Consider the following 18,968-nt stretch of genomic DNA (forward strand, 5'->3'; position numbering starts at 1 on the left):
TATCGCATTACTGAGGAAAGGAAGTATTTTATTGTGATATAAAAGCCTTTTTCAAGGCACTGTATGTTGTGTCGTGAGCACCTGTTTAGTATTAGTTTCACTTCTGATGTAAGGTACAAGTTTTAGATTTGGAGACTTTAATTTAATTTCTTTGGATCATGAACACTCTCCTGTTCTTCAGTTCTCAGGGCTTTTTTAAGTGGAAAATTTGGAATGATTTAAAATCATGAGAATGGGAGAAGAAAAAGGGATTTGGGGAGAGTTGGGGACTCACATTTCCCCATTGCTGCTTTGAGGTCAGTATGTAACTGACTTTTCATTGCAGTGGTTTTTGTCTTTTCTCATACCTCATTAATTTGTGTGCCTCAGAGTCCCACAGAGGGCATTTTCATTTTTGAGAATGACACCTGGCTCTGCAGCAGACAGTAGGGCCAATCTCTACTGGCTAGGGAATTCTGGGAGTTGGCGGGCTAGGGAATTCTGGGAGTTGAAGTCCACACATCTTAAAGTTGCCAAGTTTGAGAAACACTGTTCTATCTTGATAAACTTGCCTCTCTGCAACAGAGGGGTTATCCTGAATCTTTAGCCTAGCCCTGCCTATTGGACAGAATAGTTGGGTCTGGAACTTGTAAGAGCACAATAGCATTTGAATCATTTATTTTCTTCCTTTTTTTAACTTAGTGTCCCCTTCTCTCTCTGTATCTAACACATCCAGTTAGGGGAGTATCTCACAAGGAGAGGGTCTGATGGGCTATTCTTCATCTGTTTAATTAGAGACAGGAATCTAGTCCGGTCTGGTCTCTGATTATGCTGTACAGAAAAACAACTCCAATCTAAGCAGCTGCTTCCATTCCTCCATGGATTTCTTATGGGCAGTTACCTCAGCATTAAATCCACAGAGGCAGTGATTTTCTCTTCCTGAACCTGGGAAAATACAAAACCACTTTTATCCTCTCCTTCCTTGTCAGGGAAGTTATTGGATATGGAATCACACCTCATTAATCCTTGCAGACTTGATGGAGCAAGGTGACAGCAGTAATGAGGAGAGCTTCAGTACCATCCCATGGGAAGAAAACATGAGAAGGGTATATTCTTAAACAGCATGTTATAAGAAAAGGGGTGGAAGTAGTCAGTGACTTCTTAATGCCATCTCAGATAAATTCCAGGACAAAGCCTAATTCAGGGGATCTGTCAAGGATATAGTTGTCCAGGAAGACTCAGAAGTACAGGAAGCTTATAGTAAATCTAGGCCTATCTCACCCCCCAAATAAGCACAAAAGGAAAAGAAGAGAGTCCAGGCTCTTCTTCTGAATCCAGAAGAGTGGTGGGTCTCCTTTTCTTTTACACCTAGCAAGTCTAAAAGTCTACCTAAGAAATCTAAGGTGGACCAGAAGAGTCCTGGAAGCAGACTCAAGCCAAAGAATACAAATCTATAAAAAGTAAGGGAACGTCCTCTTCACCAACTCTGATTCTAAAGTTGCATGGCAATTTGGTGGCCATAGAAGAGGAAAGAATAAATCTCTAATCAGTCTTGCCTTTTCCCTGCCAATTTTCTTGTAACGCTGCTGCAGAGAGTTACAATCCTTATGTGTGCAAAGCAAACCTGAGACGAAAAATGATCCAGATGCTTGACCAAGGGTTAAGGGGCTTCACTAGGGCAATGATATGTCCCTTTTCCTGGATCATTTGACAAAAGTGTTGAAACCTAAATGGGCAAGGCTTGCTCAGAACAAATGAATATGTAGGCTGACTAATGTTCTACTTCCTGTGTAACAAAGTCATGGAGCTTTCAAAGTTCCATTGGTAGATGTTCCGGGCAGCTCTTGTGTCTCTTGCAGTCATCCCTCCAGAAAGGGGAGGAAGTCCAAAATAGTTTTATCTAGGGTCTTTTAGATTTTAGGAGTCTTCTGCTTTAGGCAGAAGATTCAAGACTCCAGGGAGAGCCTGTGTTGCATCAGCTTCAGATTGGCTTATGTGTGGGCAGAAAAAACAAGTCTATAGTCTGTTTCCTAAACCAGTGGACTTGCAAAGATCTCTTATGCAAAAGCGCTTATGGCTGATTCTTTGCTCGATACTGTTCAGTTTGGCACAATGGCTGCTAATACGGTGACTAGAAGTTGTATTTGGCTAAGGAACTGTGAGATAGACCCATGTTTCCAGGCCAGATTAGCAAGTTCCTCCTTTGTGGAAACTGTTTTCAGTGAATCTTTGAATGCAGTGCCCATTGAGACAACAGATTGTTAAGGCTGTATCCATATCCAGAATGGAGAACACAAGTCTAGATCTTCAGTCCTTTCATTCCTTTCAGGATGAAACCTCCCAGATAATTCTAGATCAAGATGAAGTAGAAATTCTAGAATTATAGTCAAAGTTTCTTCTCCTTCTCTGCTTATGTTTTGAAGTCCACTAAGACATACAACTCTGTATGATGCCAAGGCAGTCCATGGAGCAATAAGCAACCTTCTCCTAGATTTTGCACGTATTTAGTTGCAAATCATTTAAAATCAATGAATAGGAAATGTAATTTCAAAGGGCCATTCCCTGGAATTTGTCCTCCAGCTGCCAGACTTCTCTGATCAAATCTCTGGAGTAAATCATAGATCTCTGCTACTTGATTGGCAGATATCTCACAGACATGGCTTATTTAGATAAGAATTATTACTGCAGACAAGAGCCGAGCCAAGCAAAATATTTGATTGTCTACCGCCAGTTTGCCAGTTACTCTTGTATCTATGGAAGTTCAAACCCTTAGTTTTTTCTTTCTACCCTTCCCATAAATTAATGGACTCTTGGGCCAGTGCTTGGTGGCCTTGAAGCTGAGTAGTTGTGTTTATAACTGGCGTAAGAACTCCTGGCTCTCAGCTTGACTCTCCATCATCCTGTCCTCCATTCCTTTCTTCCTCTCTCAAAACATCTCTGGAAATACTTCGTGTTTGTCCCCTCTCTAACTCCAACCAGCCAGAACGGGGGTGCTTCCTCCCTCTCCATCACCATGCCCTAACTGTGAAAACCTCACACTCTCAGAATTGTCTACCACGTTTGGGTGTTGCTGTCACAGTTTTCCTCCTCGGTCACGTAAACTCTCTCCTCTCCCTGTCACCCTTGAGGCAGAACTACTAGTAGCTGTAGAAACATTATGTATAGACATTCCAGTTTCTTGGATTTGCGAAAATACTTCAAATGGAACTGCCCACAGATGTTAGAGCAGATTGTAGCAGCACTGTTCTTATGGTGTAGGTCAAGCAGGTTGATGCTTTTCCACATGACCCTGAATACTTTGTTCATTTTGAGGCACCTCACCAGAAAACTTTGTTCCCCCCCCCCCGCCCCCCACTGCTTCAGCTGAGGAGACTCTGGAGGCAGGGAGACACACTCCTGGATTCACCAAACATTTGCACTCAGTAACAAGGCTTGTATTGAAGACTTTCCAAATCAACATTCCCCGTTTCTTGGAAACAGGAGGGAGAATTGCACCCAACAGCCAGCTGTTTGTTCTTCTTGCCTGAGGGAAGAGATACTGAATCCCTGCTACAATAGCAGGCCAGCTGGACTTTTGGCTTATTTAAAACTACAGGATTCTTGGTGGTCTCATATCTGAGTGTTTTCCTTGTCATACCTACTGCTGTGCCAAGCATTTACCAACCAGATCAGCTGGTCTGTTGCAACTCTTCTTCTCCCCTCAGGGTCTTAGGATACTGTTTCATTTTTTTTTTCTAATCTACCATCTGTCAAGGATCTAGAAACTATACTGTTGTCATGGATCTCTTCTTGAAGATGGCTCATTTCATTTCATTTCATACTGAGGCCTCCCTCTGGACCAGAAAATGCTTGTTTCTACATCAACCATGCTTTCCGGCACTGAGGCATGTCCTTCATCTTACCTTGCATGGAGACACCCAGTTTATGGCCCATTTTTGAAGGGCTTGTTTTCAGAAATCTTTTTTTTCATTAAGGTGTATAAAAAGTACAATTAAAATACAAATCAGAAAATACAGAAAAGAGAGAAGATAGAACTAAAAGAAAAAGACAAAAACTAAACAAGTGAGATCGAATAGAAAGATATAACGTGTCTTCCGACTATCTCCAATACAGATATAAGTACAAATTTTAAAAAATGTTAATCTCTTACCACTATTTAATCCTAATTCGCATTATTTCTATCAACACAAACCATCTAATCATTAAATCCCAAGCACATAATCTAGGAAAGGTTGCCATGAGGAGACAAATTTAGAAACAGTATTATCTCTTATTAAGGCTGTTAGCTTTGCCATTTGAGCCAAATCCATTAATTTAATAGTCCACTCTTCCACTCTAGGTATTTGTGAGTCTTTCCATCTTTGCGCATATGACAGTCTTGCAGCTGTGATCATATATAGAAGCAAAGGTCCATATTATTTCTCCAATCCTTTCTCCATCAAACCCAGTAGAAACAATTCTGGGTTTTTTTTGAATATTCACTTTAAGAATTTTTAAAATAACATTACATATCTGGTCCCAAAAGTTTTTAGCCTTTTCACAAGTCCACCAAAGATGATAAAAGGTTCCTTCACCCTGTGAACATTTCCAACAAACATTTGTTACACCAGTATACATTTTTGATAACTTATCAGGAGTTAAATGCCAGCAGTACATAATTTTATAAAAATTCTCTTTTAAGTTATAATTCAACATAAATTTCAAACCTTTGTTCCACATATTTTCCCATTGTTCCAACATGATATTGTATCCAAAATGTTTAGCCCATTTAATCATACAATCCTTGACTTGTTCATTTTCTAAGTTCATCTGTAACAACATCTTATACATTTTAGCAATATGAAGGGCTTGTTTTCAACTTTTAGATGTTACTCCACTATCCTCAGCTGTTCATCCACAATCCAGTGATGAGACAGAGGGGACAAATGTTTGTTGATGTATGAATTATCAGGAAGAACAGCTGGCCTGAACTGCTGTCTATGGCCAAGTTCACATATAACAACTCCATTCATTCTTCTATTCACAAGTCACCTATTCAGGCATCTTATGGCTACTTCCTGCACCTGTTATCAGACTCTGCCCCACCCTTCCCAGAGGTCTCACTTTCTACGAGAACTTCAGGCAGTATACCAACTTCTCAAAGAAGAACTTAATTTTTCAGGGGGGAGGATGGAATGGACGTTCCATTTAATCCAGTTTCTCTTGGAAGGGCTGAGAGTATTGTAACCTCTACAAATGAATAAAGGGCAACTATGGGAGAATCAAAGTTCCTTCCTTAGCCAGCTATCGGGGATTTTAAAAAGTCAATAAATTCACCACCACCAAATGGCATTGCCACCAAGACAGATCTGCTGCCACCCCCCCCGAAAGCCATGCTGCCGAGCGCCTCCAAAGCCTCCAGGCCTCCCTGCTGCCAGTTCCAGAGCTGCAGCTGCTCTTTTAGCCACCAAACCACTGATTGGTGTGTCAGATATTCCTTTGCGGTCTGTGATGATTTTTAGTTTATCCATGTGGCCCTTTATCCTCTACATGTTGTCCAGGCCTGGCCTGGAGGCTGAAGAGTATTGTCAGAGGTTGCCCAGCAGAGATTCTGAAGACACTGTTTTCTTCTCAGAAAGCTTTAGCTTCAACTAAAAGGAATTATGGCCTTTTTGGCTTAGTGCGCCACCAAGAATAAAGGTCCATCATCATTATACAAGTTCGTTACAGACATTGACTTCCTTAAGGGAGAAAAGGTTTTATTAAAGGTCAGATGCTTGGAATAGAATTTATTTGTTTGTTTGTTTGTTCGTTCATTCAATTTGCTGAGTTGCTGAAGTGTGCAGGGAAAATATGTTTTTTCTCATCCATATTAAACGCATATGTATAGATTCCTTACATGGAACCTCAGTTGGGCTCTTTTGACACTTAGAAGAAACTTCTTTAATCTATGGCTACATGATCTCATAAATTATTATGATTAAAGATGGCTTTACAACTTGCTGAAATTTCTGTTAGATAAGTTTCATAGTTGGAAGCACTTTCTGCTAAATTCCACTTGTGTATTTTTCATAATGATAAAGTGGCCTTTAGGCCAATTTCCTCCTTCATTCCAGTGTTACGTTTCTTGCTCCATAAAATTCAAGAAATTTCTCTACCTCATTCTGCCTTTATCAGTCTGACCCTCAGGGGCGTACCCAGCATAAGTGGGTTGTTGATAGCAGACTTTGCTTTTATTTGGACAAGATACTTTCAGTTGCAGAAATCTGAAACACTGTTAATATCTTTGCTTGATAAAGCAGCAGAATGAAATGGGAACAAAGGCATAATTTCCCATTAATTGAAAGAATGGATAGTGGAAGCATAGAGGGCTCTAGAGAGCAACTTCTCTCAGAAGAGCAGTTACTGTATGCAACCCTTTATGTCATCTCCCCCATTTTAATGGTGTGCAGGCTTGTCACTTGATCATCAGCTTTCTTTAAGCTCTGTAATACTGGTCAGTATGATTTTATTTCAGTTACATTTGGGAGAATGTCCTGCAGAAGTTGCTGAAATAGTATTGTAGAATTCTAGGCTCCCGCTGAAGGTACATAATGTTTTTCTGCATCCCAAATTAGAAAATGCCATTAATGGGCCACAGGAGAAATTATTTCTTACTGTGAATGTCTGAGCCGCATGGAGGCTCATTTTGATGTCTAGAATTTTGGTGGAGGGCCCTTTTTAGGACTTCTGCCTCACTGTATTTGTGGATGATAGGCAAAAACTCTTGGGAATATTCTGTTTTTCTCCTCCATTTTATGTAAGTTTTTCTTTTTCACTGTTATACTCTGTTGTAGTTTAACTCTGACTATAAAGAGAGGGAGACTGTTTGATGTAGTGGTTACGGCACCGGGCTAGAAGCCAGGAGATTGTGAATTCTAGTTCCATCTTAGGTGCAAAGCCAGCTGGGTGACCTTTGGCCAGTCACTCCCTCTCAGCCCTAGGAAGTAGGCAAGGGAAAACCACTTCTAGAAATCTTGCCAAGAAAACTGCAGGGACTAGTCCAGGCAGTTACCAGGAATCAGCAATGACTGGAAGGCACAAAAACAAAACAGAATAAATACACATTCAATCCTATCTATTGATGGTATGTATAACAGTCCTTCCAGTACAATTAATTAGTCAGTATTAAATGAATGAAACTGATTTGGTTTTTGTTACATATAACTTATTATATGACTATACATGACATAAGATTTTCATATCAGCGTTCATAAAAGAAGGATATTTTTCTGCATATATTCAACATTTTTGCACACTTTTATTGTAATGATAATTTTTGTTTAGAAAGGAAATTTATTACTGTGTATTGCTGTTCTCTGAGTTCCATGGAGGATATTTCGTAATCTGAAAATAGCACTTTCCCTCTGAGCAAACAGGCAGATCCATTTTGACTATGGGCCCTTTCAGGGAGAGGCCATTCTGATTCCCCAGACCACAATGGAAAAGCAAGATCAGCCTTGAACACCACACAGCCCTTTTATAATGGGGGTAGGGGGGAAGGAACCTACATCCTCTGGACTTTTTAAAATTTTTGGTGTGTTCAAGTCAATCTTGACTTCTGGCAACTGCCTGGACTAGTCCTTGCAGTTTTCTTGGAAACTCAGTCTCCCGGTTTCTAGCCTGATGCCTTAACCACCACCCCAAACTATCTGTTCTATTCACAGTTTAGGATATGGTTAATTAAATCATGGGGCAATATGTGGTAGATATACATTTAGCTAAGTTAATGAAATTATGTATTTTGGTCTGACGTAATGATATCTTGATACAGTTAATATAAACAACAATGATAAAGGGTTATATTTTTCTTACATATCAAATTAATATTATTTCTGCTTTGTTTTGTATCCTAATTAGAAAATATTTGAACAAATCTGAAGAAAGCAAGTCCCATGCATCTAAAGTCATCAGGGAACAGACTGAATTCTTTGCACAACTTTGTCATCTTCTGAAACTAGACATAAGAGGAAATGAAGAGTCACCAGAACTACTGCTCTCCAAGGTTTTCTTAAAAATATATGTATAATAATAAAACATACCTCTTCAAATTAAACTGCAGAAATAGTATCAAAGCTCCTTAAGACATCCATTATATAACTGGAATCTTGTGAATGAAATAACATGACGTAAGACCTTTCTTCCAGGACTTTTATTAAATCTATTTCCACCCTAGGTTTTACTGTAGGCCCTCACTTGGGCCCTTACTATAAAAATGTTATAAAGGTTGTTTTAATTAAATACAATATTAACCTGAAAACATCAGGGGGCCAGCAGAAAGGATAATAAAAAACTAGGAAGGATAAAAATGAAATCTTTAGGGGCTGCTTAAAGCTGCCAGAGAGAGGATGTTATTAGGGAAGAGATTTGTACAATCCTAGTAGTGCTAATGTGCATTCTTCTAGTCCTTGGGTCATCAGAAAAAATATGCCAGCATAATTTACACGAATTTATCCTGACACCCAAGCTCTAATCTGCCTCAGTAATGAAGCTTGTGAATGATCCTGTCCTTACACCTTAAGGGCAGCAATCAACAGATTCCCCTGGCTTCATTTCCCCTTCCATCAATGTCACCATCCAGCAGAAACAAGCATTACTGATTGCTGTCCTTTAAGGGTACTAGAACGGGCTTAGGCAAGTGGGAGCAAGTGCCTGCCTCCAGGGCAGGCTGGGGATGAGGCAAAGTCTGCATCATGAGGACAGGTCCTATGGAAACAATTAATGGGAGATATTTGTGCTGCAGTTAATGTAAAGTGAGGCTGAGCCCTAAGTGTCCACCTCTGTTACTGAAGAATCCTCATCTCCGGTGTTATTCAGATAGATATGACATAATTTAATCCAAGCTTATTCTAGGGACAGTTGTCTGCCACTATCCCAAAATAATAAATGTAGAAATCATATATTGAGCTTTGGTGTTACATTGCTTGTCCTATCTGCTCCTTACAAAACTTGTAAACCATACTATCTGTTCATGTAATTTTATTTTTGGATACAATTGTAATTGCTTATGATCTCTAAGTTACTATCTTCAAGCTGTTTACCTTTTGCTGCCAGCTCTGGGCTGCAGAAGGCCAAATAGCCATCAGATGGCAGCAAAGAAATGTGGAACACTGAACTGTTTGCCACTCTCTAGTTGTGATCTGGAGTTTTGCAGCCCAGATCTGGCAGCTCTAGTTTACCTCATCCTAGTGGGCGACCCCTTTTGAATCTGACTGTAGACCTCTATCCAGATTAGAATTTCTGCTAGCCCATAGAATTTTGTCTTAACTAGATTTATTTTTTCATTTTAATCTGCTTGGAATTAGAAAGAAAAGGGAGTCTTCTGAACACTTCTTCACTTTTATCCAAATGGGTTTTTGTTATACTTGACAATGCAGCAGAGAGAGGAGTATTAAATCACGGAGAGCTGTTGCTTTATTGTTTTCTTACTTGACATCCAAAATCAGCATCTTCAGGATTGATGAGACCACAGAGTAGGGGACAGCGGGGGACAGATTAAAAGGGTTCACCACTATTGCACATCTTTTCCTTTACATATTTACTTCAGTGGTAGTTACTCTTCCTCCTGGGCATTCAGCAAAGTGCTTACAGCTTTGAACACATTGGTAAGATTTTGTAATTTCTAAACAAATCTAAAACAACCAGGAAAAAAACACAAGCAGCTCATGCATTGTAATCATAGGAAATATTAAATGGCAGAAAGCATCACTTTAAGGCTCTCGTTTTCAATGAATTATATTCAGTGGAACAGAGCTGTAATAAAATCAATAAAAGCAGTACCAGATAAAGCACAAGTTAAACTATTACAATAAAAATATTAAAATAATATTTTAGCCATTTGCATTACTATTATAATTATCATAAATAAACCATTACGGGTAGTGACTCTGGGAAAAAAATTGGGAAAGTTTTCAGACAGGCAGCTTTGGTTTCAAAGAAGTAGAAGAAAAGAAGGATGTAATTATGGCAGCAAGACAAGGAATGAAGACAATAACTGGGTCCATGCGTTGTGGTAAGCCATAATGTGGCTTTGTGGCTTAGCATGCTGTATAAAACCAGCCATTGTGGTTTGCAAACCAGAGCTTGTAGTTTAACACAATGGATGACTAGAAAATTGTGGTTTATGTGACAAATCATGGCTTGGAATGTTATCTGAGCCCTGCCTTGGTCCCTGAGGTGTCTCAGGGCATGTTTGCTGTGGCTTAATACCTAATTTTGATCTAGACTGCGAGGAATGACAAGATGAAAGTTTCAGCCACTAATGTTACTGTTCTACCAGTCAAAATCTAGGCTACCTTTTGAGCCTGGGCTATAATTACAGTATGTAAAGTTGACTAGCCTAAAATATATTTTACTAGCATACTCTCAACAGGCTATGGTACTTAAATCCTGGCCTCTGTCACATGGTGAGGAAGGGATGGATTTCTGCTTCCTCTTGCATGAAGACCACTTGTTTCTGGTGGTCTTCATGCAAGAGGGATGAAACTTGTTGCCTCTCATTTGCCCGTACGCAGTTCTCATGCACCAAAGTTGCCAAAAGAGTTGTGGTTTGACCAATGGGTGGAAGCTATTGGTCTCTAGTCTCTCATTTCTTATTCTAAACTGCTTTCTCTGAGTTTTAATTACAAGCAGAAGAAAATTCTAACCAGATCTGCATTGGGACCATTTGGGTTTCTTAGGCATTTTTTTTTTTTTTCTGGGGGGACATATTAAAGAAAGGACTGTGGTATCTGTTGCATTATCAGACAATCAGATAGTCTATACTACTGTGTAGGGTTGTAACAGTAGAAGTAAAATCCCAGGTGGTTTATTCTTTGCCTTCTTAGGGTGCACACAAAGTGCCACCTTTGCACTTTGCTTTGCTTTGTTTTGCATCTGGTGATTGTATGAGCAGCTGCTCAAGGAATATAGGTTTCACAATAAAGATTGTGGGTTAGTCACAGCTGTGCACTTGTGTTGGTATGTACTGACAAACAGCCTGTGATGCAGGGGGATCTGTGATTTCCTGCTTGTAGATCCTACCTCCCCCTCTGGAGGCCAGAGAAGAAGGTTTCTTACCATTAAAACCAATCCCACTAGTAAGAGTAATATCATACTTATAATGGAAGATGCACAGTTGGAACATGGAACATGAAAAGTGCAAAAATAGTTATAAAAACAATCTGGACAAAATAGAATATTGAGGGAGAAATAATGTCAGGGGGCTGGGGACTGGGCAATGTGGTGTAACAATGAACTAAGTTTACACAGCAACCTAAATGCTAGTGCAGATGATTCCCCAGTGCCTAATATCAAGGAAAACATCTATTTTATAGACTAACTGGGATACTCTTGCATCTCCATAGGAGGCCGTCTAGATTAAATTCTACTACCAAGGTTAAAGTATGGCCACAGAGGACAGTGCAGACAGTAAAATGCTCAATTTCAAGTATCTCTTTCAGTGGTGCAACTGAAAGACGACAAAGCAAACGTATTTAAATATATATTGATTTAGTGACATTCAAAGCAACATTAAATCACCAGTTTGAACATAATATCATACTTTTGTGCTTCCAGATCCGTGATATGTGTAAAGAAAATGACATGCTAAAAGAAGAAATAGCCACCCTCAGAGAGGCCGTAACCATTCATGAGATGGAGCTGAAAGCCAACAGAGAAACCATCATGAGGCTTGTCTCAGAAGTGAATAAAGAGCAAAAAATAGCCGCAGCTTGCTCTCAAGACATCGAAAAGCTAAGTGATGTATGTCCTCTTGGTGCATACTTATGACCTTAGGTTTTTCTCCATATGTGAGGTGCTCTTCAAAATAATTGTTTGTGCATTCAGTCTGCATAACAGTGGGTGTGAATTCCTTGTAAAGTGTGTTTCAAAATGTTTTCTGAGGTCTTGCCTAGACAGAGGTACTAGAACTCTGGGATCAGAACTTTTTTTTTCATATTAGCAAGTACTGAAATGTACAGGAGCCTCTGATTCAGATTGGGACCACAGTGTTGGTGATGTGAATCAACTTCAGCTCCATTTTTTCTTCTCTTTCTGTCATCTACTGCATAGCTGCTTTTCACTATTGGGGGACAGTTACCTGTGGACAGTTTTTAGGCCAAGGTTAGACATATTGATGTCCTCCTGACATTTTATATTTTAGCTCCTCTCAGATCCAGCCAGCATGCTGGATTGAGACAAGGGATTGAGAGAGCTGAAGTGTAAACTAACTAGATATCTGGTTTGGCATTCACACTGAAAGTTTTTCCCAGATTTTCTGAAATGTCTATCTTATGCTGTCAGCTCAGTCTGCAGTTGAATTTTTAAAAATTAGAAATCCAAAACGTTCAGCAAAAGCAATGGAAGTTGAAGGCAACTTTTACCCCAGAGTAATGTAAAAAAAAAAATCACATAGTGGGCTCATCCACATGTCCTGGTTGTTGCGGTGCAAAAACAGCCCACTCATCATTTTGCTGAAGATGTATCCTCATAACAGAACCTCCATCTCATGGCCAACCTTCTGCTGAGGAAGGCTGGTGTTGGACTAAGACTGTTTTAGTATGAACTAATACTTTCTGTCCTGTGCCAGCAGAAGACCTGGCAAGCTGACATTTAGGTCCCATGGAGTAGCCTTCAGAGGTTGGCAATCTGCTGCGCTCCAGTTGGCTCATCTCATGGTTTCCTCCTTCCATCCAGCCGATAGGACTCTGTGCCTCCATGGCCATTCTTGCTAGGGTTGCCAGAGGGACTAGGCACCTTACCGACACTGCCTGACTTTTCTGTTTTTTGTTGTTCAGACATGGGGATATTGGCCTTATGAAAAACATAGCCAGGGTTCTTCCAGGAGGTTGGTACTCCCATCGCGACACAAAACTAAAGGCTGCACAGGATATGCAAGGTAGCCTCCCATCCCTGTCATGCACAAGGGCTGACTTTCCCCCGAAGGGCTTCTCTTTTTCCAGAGGCTGAGAATCGCATACCGGTTTTTTAAAAGTTCTGTCTGTAGGAATTCTTAACCAGAGGCATCAATGGTCCTCTGGTTAAAAATACTGCATGCAGCACCTCCAGCAAAGCACCAAGCCTGGCCAGGGCAGAGGTTTGGGGACAGTGACTGGTGCTTTCCTTTTCTGCCAGTCAATGATGCTGGATGAGAGGGTAAAGGGCAGCAGGGATTATGCCAGCCACTGCCATGAAACTTCTCCACTTTATAATGTGTGCAGGCAGCAACACCAACCAGCCACATTGCTGGCCACTGTAAATGTAGATTGTGAAGGCAGCACTCAAGGATGGGAGGCAAACACATCCCTGCAGACATGAGGAAGAACAGGATTAGAATTTAAGAATAGCCCTTCTGAATCAGGCTATTCCAGCATTATTATTCACTATAATCCAGCATTTTGTCTCTCACAATACCCAACTCTGGGGTGCTCACAAGCATGACAGGGAGATATACCTCTTTCCTGCCATTATTCACCTGCATCTCATATTTGAAGAATATGGGCTACCCCCAGCCCATAAGTAACAGTGAGTCTTCAGGGCTAACAGTCCTTGATAGACTTGTCCTCCATGTATTTGGAGCCACACAAATCAAATTGCTAGAGGGGCATTACTCTCCATTCTGCAGTCTGTAAACATTCTTCTAATGGTGTAAGAATTGACGCACATCATCTTTATTGTCTCATTAAACTACAGACATCTAATGTATCCCATCACAGCTGCAAAAATTCAATTCATTGGATTAATTCTGAGGTCTTTCAAACAACTGGGTACATACTAATCACAACATTAAAAAGTGATGCACTGCACCAAAATGATCCAGCTACAGGACTGTAGTGGTTTTCAGTACAGGAAAAGTTCAGTGATTATTGAAACAGATGTTCAAGCTAACATCAGATTAAAGAGAAATATATCTTGAGTCCCTGAGCTGATCTGGTTTAAATTAAAGTCTGATGATATTTGAAATCTTGTTTTAAATGGATTAATGCTTTTAAGGTTTTTAAATAACATTTTTATGGTTTTTAAAGAGGTTAATTTTTTAACGGTGCAACTAATCTCTTATGATTTTTGTTGAAAACACTACAGGGACACTTCAGAATACATGTATTTTCTTATTTGTGCAATAAGTTATACAATTGATTGCAAATTGTACAATCAAAGGGTTGTTAATGAAACCCTGACACTTTTACCTTTGATCAAGACAGAACTATTTTAGGATCTGGACATTCCAGTGAATTTAGATTTTGCCAAAGTTTTAAAATCTCATCTGAACTAAATGGAGTACAGAAACATGTAAAGTATTGGAACTTAAACTGGAAGAAACCAATATATTTATTTATTTATTTATTTTTGTGAGACAATGTTGTTAATTATTTCATTTATGAAATCCTGTGCCTTATGTTTGGATTCATAATAGCATTTAGATTCAGAATGATGCTTCTGTAAAGGTAGGGTGCTAGTAGAGCAGGCTTTCTCTTCTTTAATTTTGTCTTTCCACATGAGTCCTGAAAAGTGATCAGGATAGTTGATACCCCTGTTTACAGGAACTGTCAAGCACTTAAGAATTCTTTTAATGTGAGGGAGGTGGCCTTTTGGACTATATGTTTTGTACGTATACAGTGTCTGACAAGTATGTCTGGGCGCCAGATGGATAAAACCACAATGGAAAATATGGCAGTGACTTTACTACATATGTGAACATTTTGTCTTATTTTGTTTTTGCCATTAACTTTTTATGAGGCATTGAAAACTTAAACAGATGTTAATATGCAATGTTTTGAACATTTGAGTTAACCTCACACAACTGTTATTTGCTTATTGATGAATTGTGCTTTCAGTTTTGTTATAAGGTAAAAATATATGCTTACGTGGACAGAAATGGTGTGACTTGAACCAGTTGGTAAATTGTGTTAGATTAATTGGGCCGGGATGGTAACTGAGGCTGTTCTGTTGGGAGAGGGAGTGTTTGTTACTTCCAGTGTTGGCTATGAGTATACAGTTGTGGTTTGTTATACTGGGTTTACGTTTGTTGGATTTTGACTTTTTGGTTATTATTGATATATACCACCCAAATGCAGAAATTAAGAATTGGGAGTCCTTATACCAGTGTTGTCCATGGCTGGCTGGGGAATTCTGGGAGTTGAAGTCCACTCATCTTAAAGTGGCCAAGTTTGGTCAACACTGCTTTATACATTCTATAAACAGGCAAACAAACAACAGTTCTCCTAGAAGATTGCTTTAAAGAGACACTTTTACATTTTTATTATGTTTGAAAATGCAGAGACCACTGTCACAAGTACATCCCATAACAACAAAGCTAGCTTGTCCCATTCTGTGGTAGAAGACTATCCCTTTCATTTTTCTTTTTTTGAAGGGGGGGGTGTTAATTAATCTCCATTTTTTCTCTACACATTTCTGAGAGAGGAGTCATGCAGCACTTTTATGCAAACTATTACAGCACATTCCACTGAAGGACAGTAAAGTTACTTTGTTGGAAATAAACTCCTTTTGTGCTGCTACAAGTCTTCATGTTCACTTCCAATTTATGAACAAATAGAGATGTCACTGTAGCTAAGACATGCATCATATGATTTGTGCAAAGACTTGTCTCTGCACAGATCAGATGAGCGTGTTATGTATCTGTTGAACTAAATTTGCATTCCTATTATGTAGGAAACTACTATTTAATATACAAGTTTCTGGATTCAGAACCCAGTGTTTCTACTTTTTCTGGTTTAGCTGTCTTACCATGTGACCAATACACTGTTGTGTGTCTATGACTATGAATAATTTAGGATATAAACCAAAAAGTATATTAAAAAATGAACATGTGGCTTATTATGGAAAGCTGCTGTCCCAAGTTGTAATTAATAGTTTAATATGGACTCTTTGTTCACTAATTTAAGTTTGTAAAAAACAACAAAAAACTGAATGCCCTCCATTGGGTAGGCTTGACATGAATGGCTGTTTTCAGATGTCACAGCATGACTCTATATTTTTGAGAAGTGATTATTTTTGCAAGAAAATGATTATATGCGGCATTCATAGAAACTATTCAGTTTGAATCAGAGCTGTGAAAACAGCCCAGTCTGGTATGAATCACTCTAGAGATAATGCAGTCTGGCTTTGCCTGGATTTGAAGTGACATTTAGAAAAATAGAAATTTGTCTTGACATTATTTAATGAGAAGAACTGTAATGTTTGCATTTTTTTCCCCAGCAGATTAGGATGAAATATCAAGGTTTGTTAGAGTGTTAAAAAGGAACAAAACTTGCCAGACTTCATGAAAATCAGTACAGGGGGGTTCAAATTACATTCCTTTGAAACACAGATGCCTTTGTATAAACGTTCCCCTCCCTTCCCCAAACTGATGATATGATGACATTTACAGTGAGAATAGCTCACATACATAGCAGATTTCAGGTAGATCAACTGAAGAGTTTTTGTGCCAAGAAAATGGATGTTCATAAGGAATATTGAGGCTCTTTCCTAAATGACATTTTCTTATGCAACAAATTCAGAATTGGGAGTGCTGGTAGTCTGGCTAAGATATGTCAGGAGTGCACAGATCAGTCACAGTCAGACTGTTTAGCAAGAAAGTAGTCAGGCCCCCTAGAAGTAAAAGGAAAATACAGGTAGTCCTCATTTAGCAACCACAATTGGGACCGTCAACTCACTTGTTAAGTGAAGTGGTTGCTAAGTGAAACAGCAACTGTGCTTATGATCTTACTTCAGTTTTACTTTGCTTTACAGACCTGTGAAAGTTGTAAATGTGAGGATTGGTTGCAAAGTTACTTTTTCATCACTGTTGTAACCGCAAACAGTCGCTAAATGAGGCATTTGCTAAATGAGGACTACTTGTAGTACAATACCAAAAACCCAATAGCATCCAGCAAAAGACATAGTTATAGTACAAGCAAGAATGAGGAATATGGACAATCAGAATTATTAGGCTAAGGGTTAGGTCAGGCTGTCACAGTCTTTGTTACCCGTCACTTGACTAATCTTTGGGGTGGATTTTTACCCTCTGGACAATTTAAGAGCAATAGTCTAGCAAACGGTTCTCTCATCAGCTCAAGAAAGAAGATACAACCGTCCTCAGGTCTATGAGCCAATCAGCTCAACTTCCTTACAAAGATGTAAAGGATTTCTTCTTCTCTAAAATTGATAGAATTGGAAAAGGACTCTGGATACTTTAGTTTGACTGCTTTCCCCATCTATATTTTCTCTGACAACCCCCCTTTGTGTTCGTATGTTACTTTGGTGCTTTAGGCGCTTTAGTCAAGGCTTTCTATTTTCTAATCAAGTCTTCTGTTTAATTCCTCTCTTGGCCTGATGCTATATTTTTGCTGCTTTTTTCCCTGAAAACTTTTAAAATGTTTGAAAAAGCGTTTAGCTGTACAGTAAACCTAAAATTCCTTCAGCCTTCATATGGCATTTCTTTCAGTCTTCTTATCATGTTGCTCCTTAAGTAATTTCCCCTTTGTAAACTCTTCAAATTACAGGGCCAAGAACTACATGTAATACTTTATCAAAGAAGAAAACCAGCAAATTCTGGAATGCTTAGCTCACTCTACTTAAAACCCTGTTTTCCTTAAGTATTTCAAATTAAAAAGCATGCCAACCAGATTTATCACTGCATTTTTCCATTTATCTCTGTCCCTTAGTGCCCAGATTCTAAAGACAATTCTTTTACAGATGATCAGTTTCTTTCACATATATGCCCAATCTAGAAGGTCTCTCTCTCTCTCTCTCTCTCTCTCTCTCTCTGTACCACCTCCCCCCACCTACAAATACAGTAATACCTCGGTTCACGAGCACCATTCGCAAAATTTTGCTTCCGTTCGCGAACTCTGCATTGGGTGACGAACACGACCCGCAGCCATCTTCCCTGCTCTGACATGTGGTCGTGGCTGCCTGTAGGCGAGGGGGACTCTCCCTCCAAACAATAACCGCCTCCCCACCCACCTTCCTGTCCTCCATGCCAGAAGTCGGCTCAAGCAAGGTTAGTGTTCTCAGTACTTCATACTGTACTGTACTGTACTTTGTTTCATATTTTTGTGGTTTAAAAAAAAATACATATGGTTCAGAACGGATTAACCTTATTTACATTGAACCTTATGGGGAAATTTGATTCGGTTCGCGACCAATTTGGCTTGCGACCAGAATCATGGAACGAATTAAGTTCGTGAACCGAGGTACCACTGTACTGTGTGAGGAGCCCAACTGTGGGGTTTACTTGCTTCTGTTTCACCCATTTATTTGGAGCAAGACACTTTTGTGCTTATCTCCCATACTATTTTTATGGAGCGTGTCCTCTTTCTAAAACAAAAGTAACATAACTATCTTATCTTTCTCATATATTTTCTTTCCAGCTCAAATTTCTGTTTAGCTCATTGATGAAGTTTATTTTGATTAAAGTAATGTTACAACTGTGCATGAACTGGTAAACACCTAGCTAGGTTTGATGCAGTGGAGCTTTGAGGCAACCCAGGTTCACCGAGATACAGAGAGAGAGCGTGCAAAAGGAATTTCTGGGAAGCTGGATAAGAGTTTAACATTGCATAGATTTATTCAGAGTAAAATGAAGTCTTCAATAAAGGGAGGAGAATAGTTCCTGTGTGGGAACAAGGGGTAAGGTGTTGTACTGGGCCGCAAGTTTAAGTTCATTGAACCATGGAAACTCTGGGTGACTTTGGGCCCGTTATTCTTTCTCTGCCCCACCTACCTCATGCAGCATTGCTGTTGTGGGGATAAAAGGAGCGGAGTTTCTCATGGAAGTTGCCTTTAGCACTAAGAAGAAATATGGAATATAGATTTAACACATACATACATGCACAGGGGAAATTATCTTCCATGCAGGAAAGAGGGAGTTAGCAAAACATAGTGAATATTGGATACAGTGTGAATTGTGCCACCTCATCATACTGTTACCATAATAGATTGTGCTTTGGGGGGGGGGGCGAATTGATGTTTAATTTGCTCCAGTACTTTCC

At 39.4% G+C, this 18,968-nt stretch overlaps 1 protein-coding gene across 3 annotated transcripts in view; it reads left to right on the plus strand.

Annotated features, from left to right (window-relative positions):
- The window catches only part of CCDC170 (coiled-coil domain containing 170), a 56,942-nt gene that overhangs the window by 14,301 nt on the left and 23,673 nt on the right, over positions 1 to 18,968 (plus strand). For all 3 annotated transcript variants that reach the window (XM_007432678.3, XM_088142103.1, XM_088142096.1), the window contains 2 exons: positions 7,858 to 8,002; positions 11,554 to 11,739. In XM_007432678.3, coding sequence (XP_007432740.2) covers positions 7,858 to 8,002; positions 11,554 to 11,739 — 331 coding nt within the window. The remainder of the gene's footprint in view (positions 1 to 7,857; positions 8,003 to 11,553; positions 11,740 to 18,968) is intronic.

The sequence above is a fragment of the Python bivittatus genome, unplaced genomic scaffold, assembly GCF_059951505.1.
Source record: "Python bivittatus isolate LINGU-HERP-01145 unplaced genomic scaffold, Pbiv_v1 ctg000020_np1212, whole genome shotgun sequence".
NCBI classification, from domain to species: Eukaryota; Metazoa; Chordata; class Lepidosauria; order Squamata; family Pythonidae; genus Python; species Python bivittatus.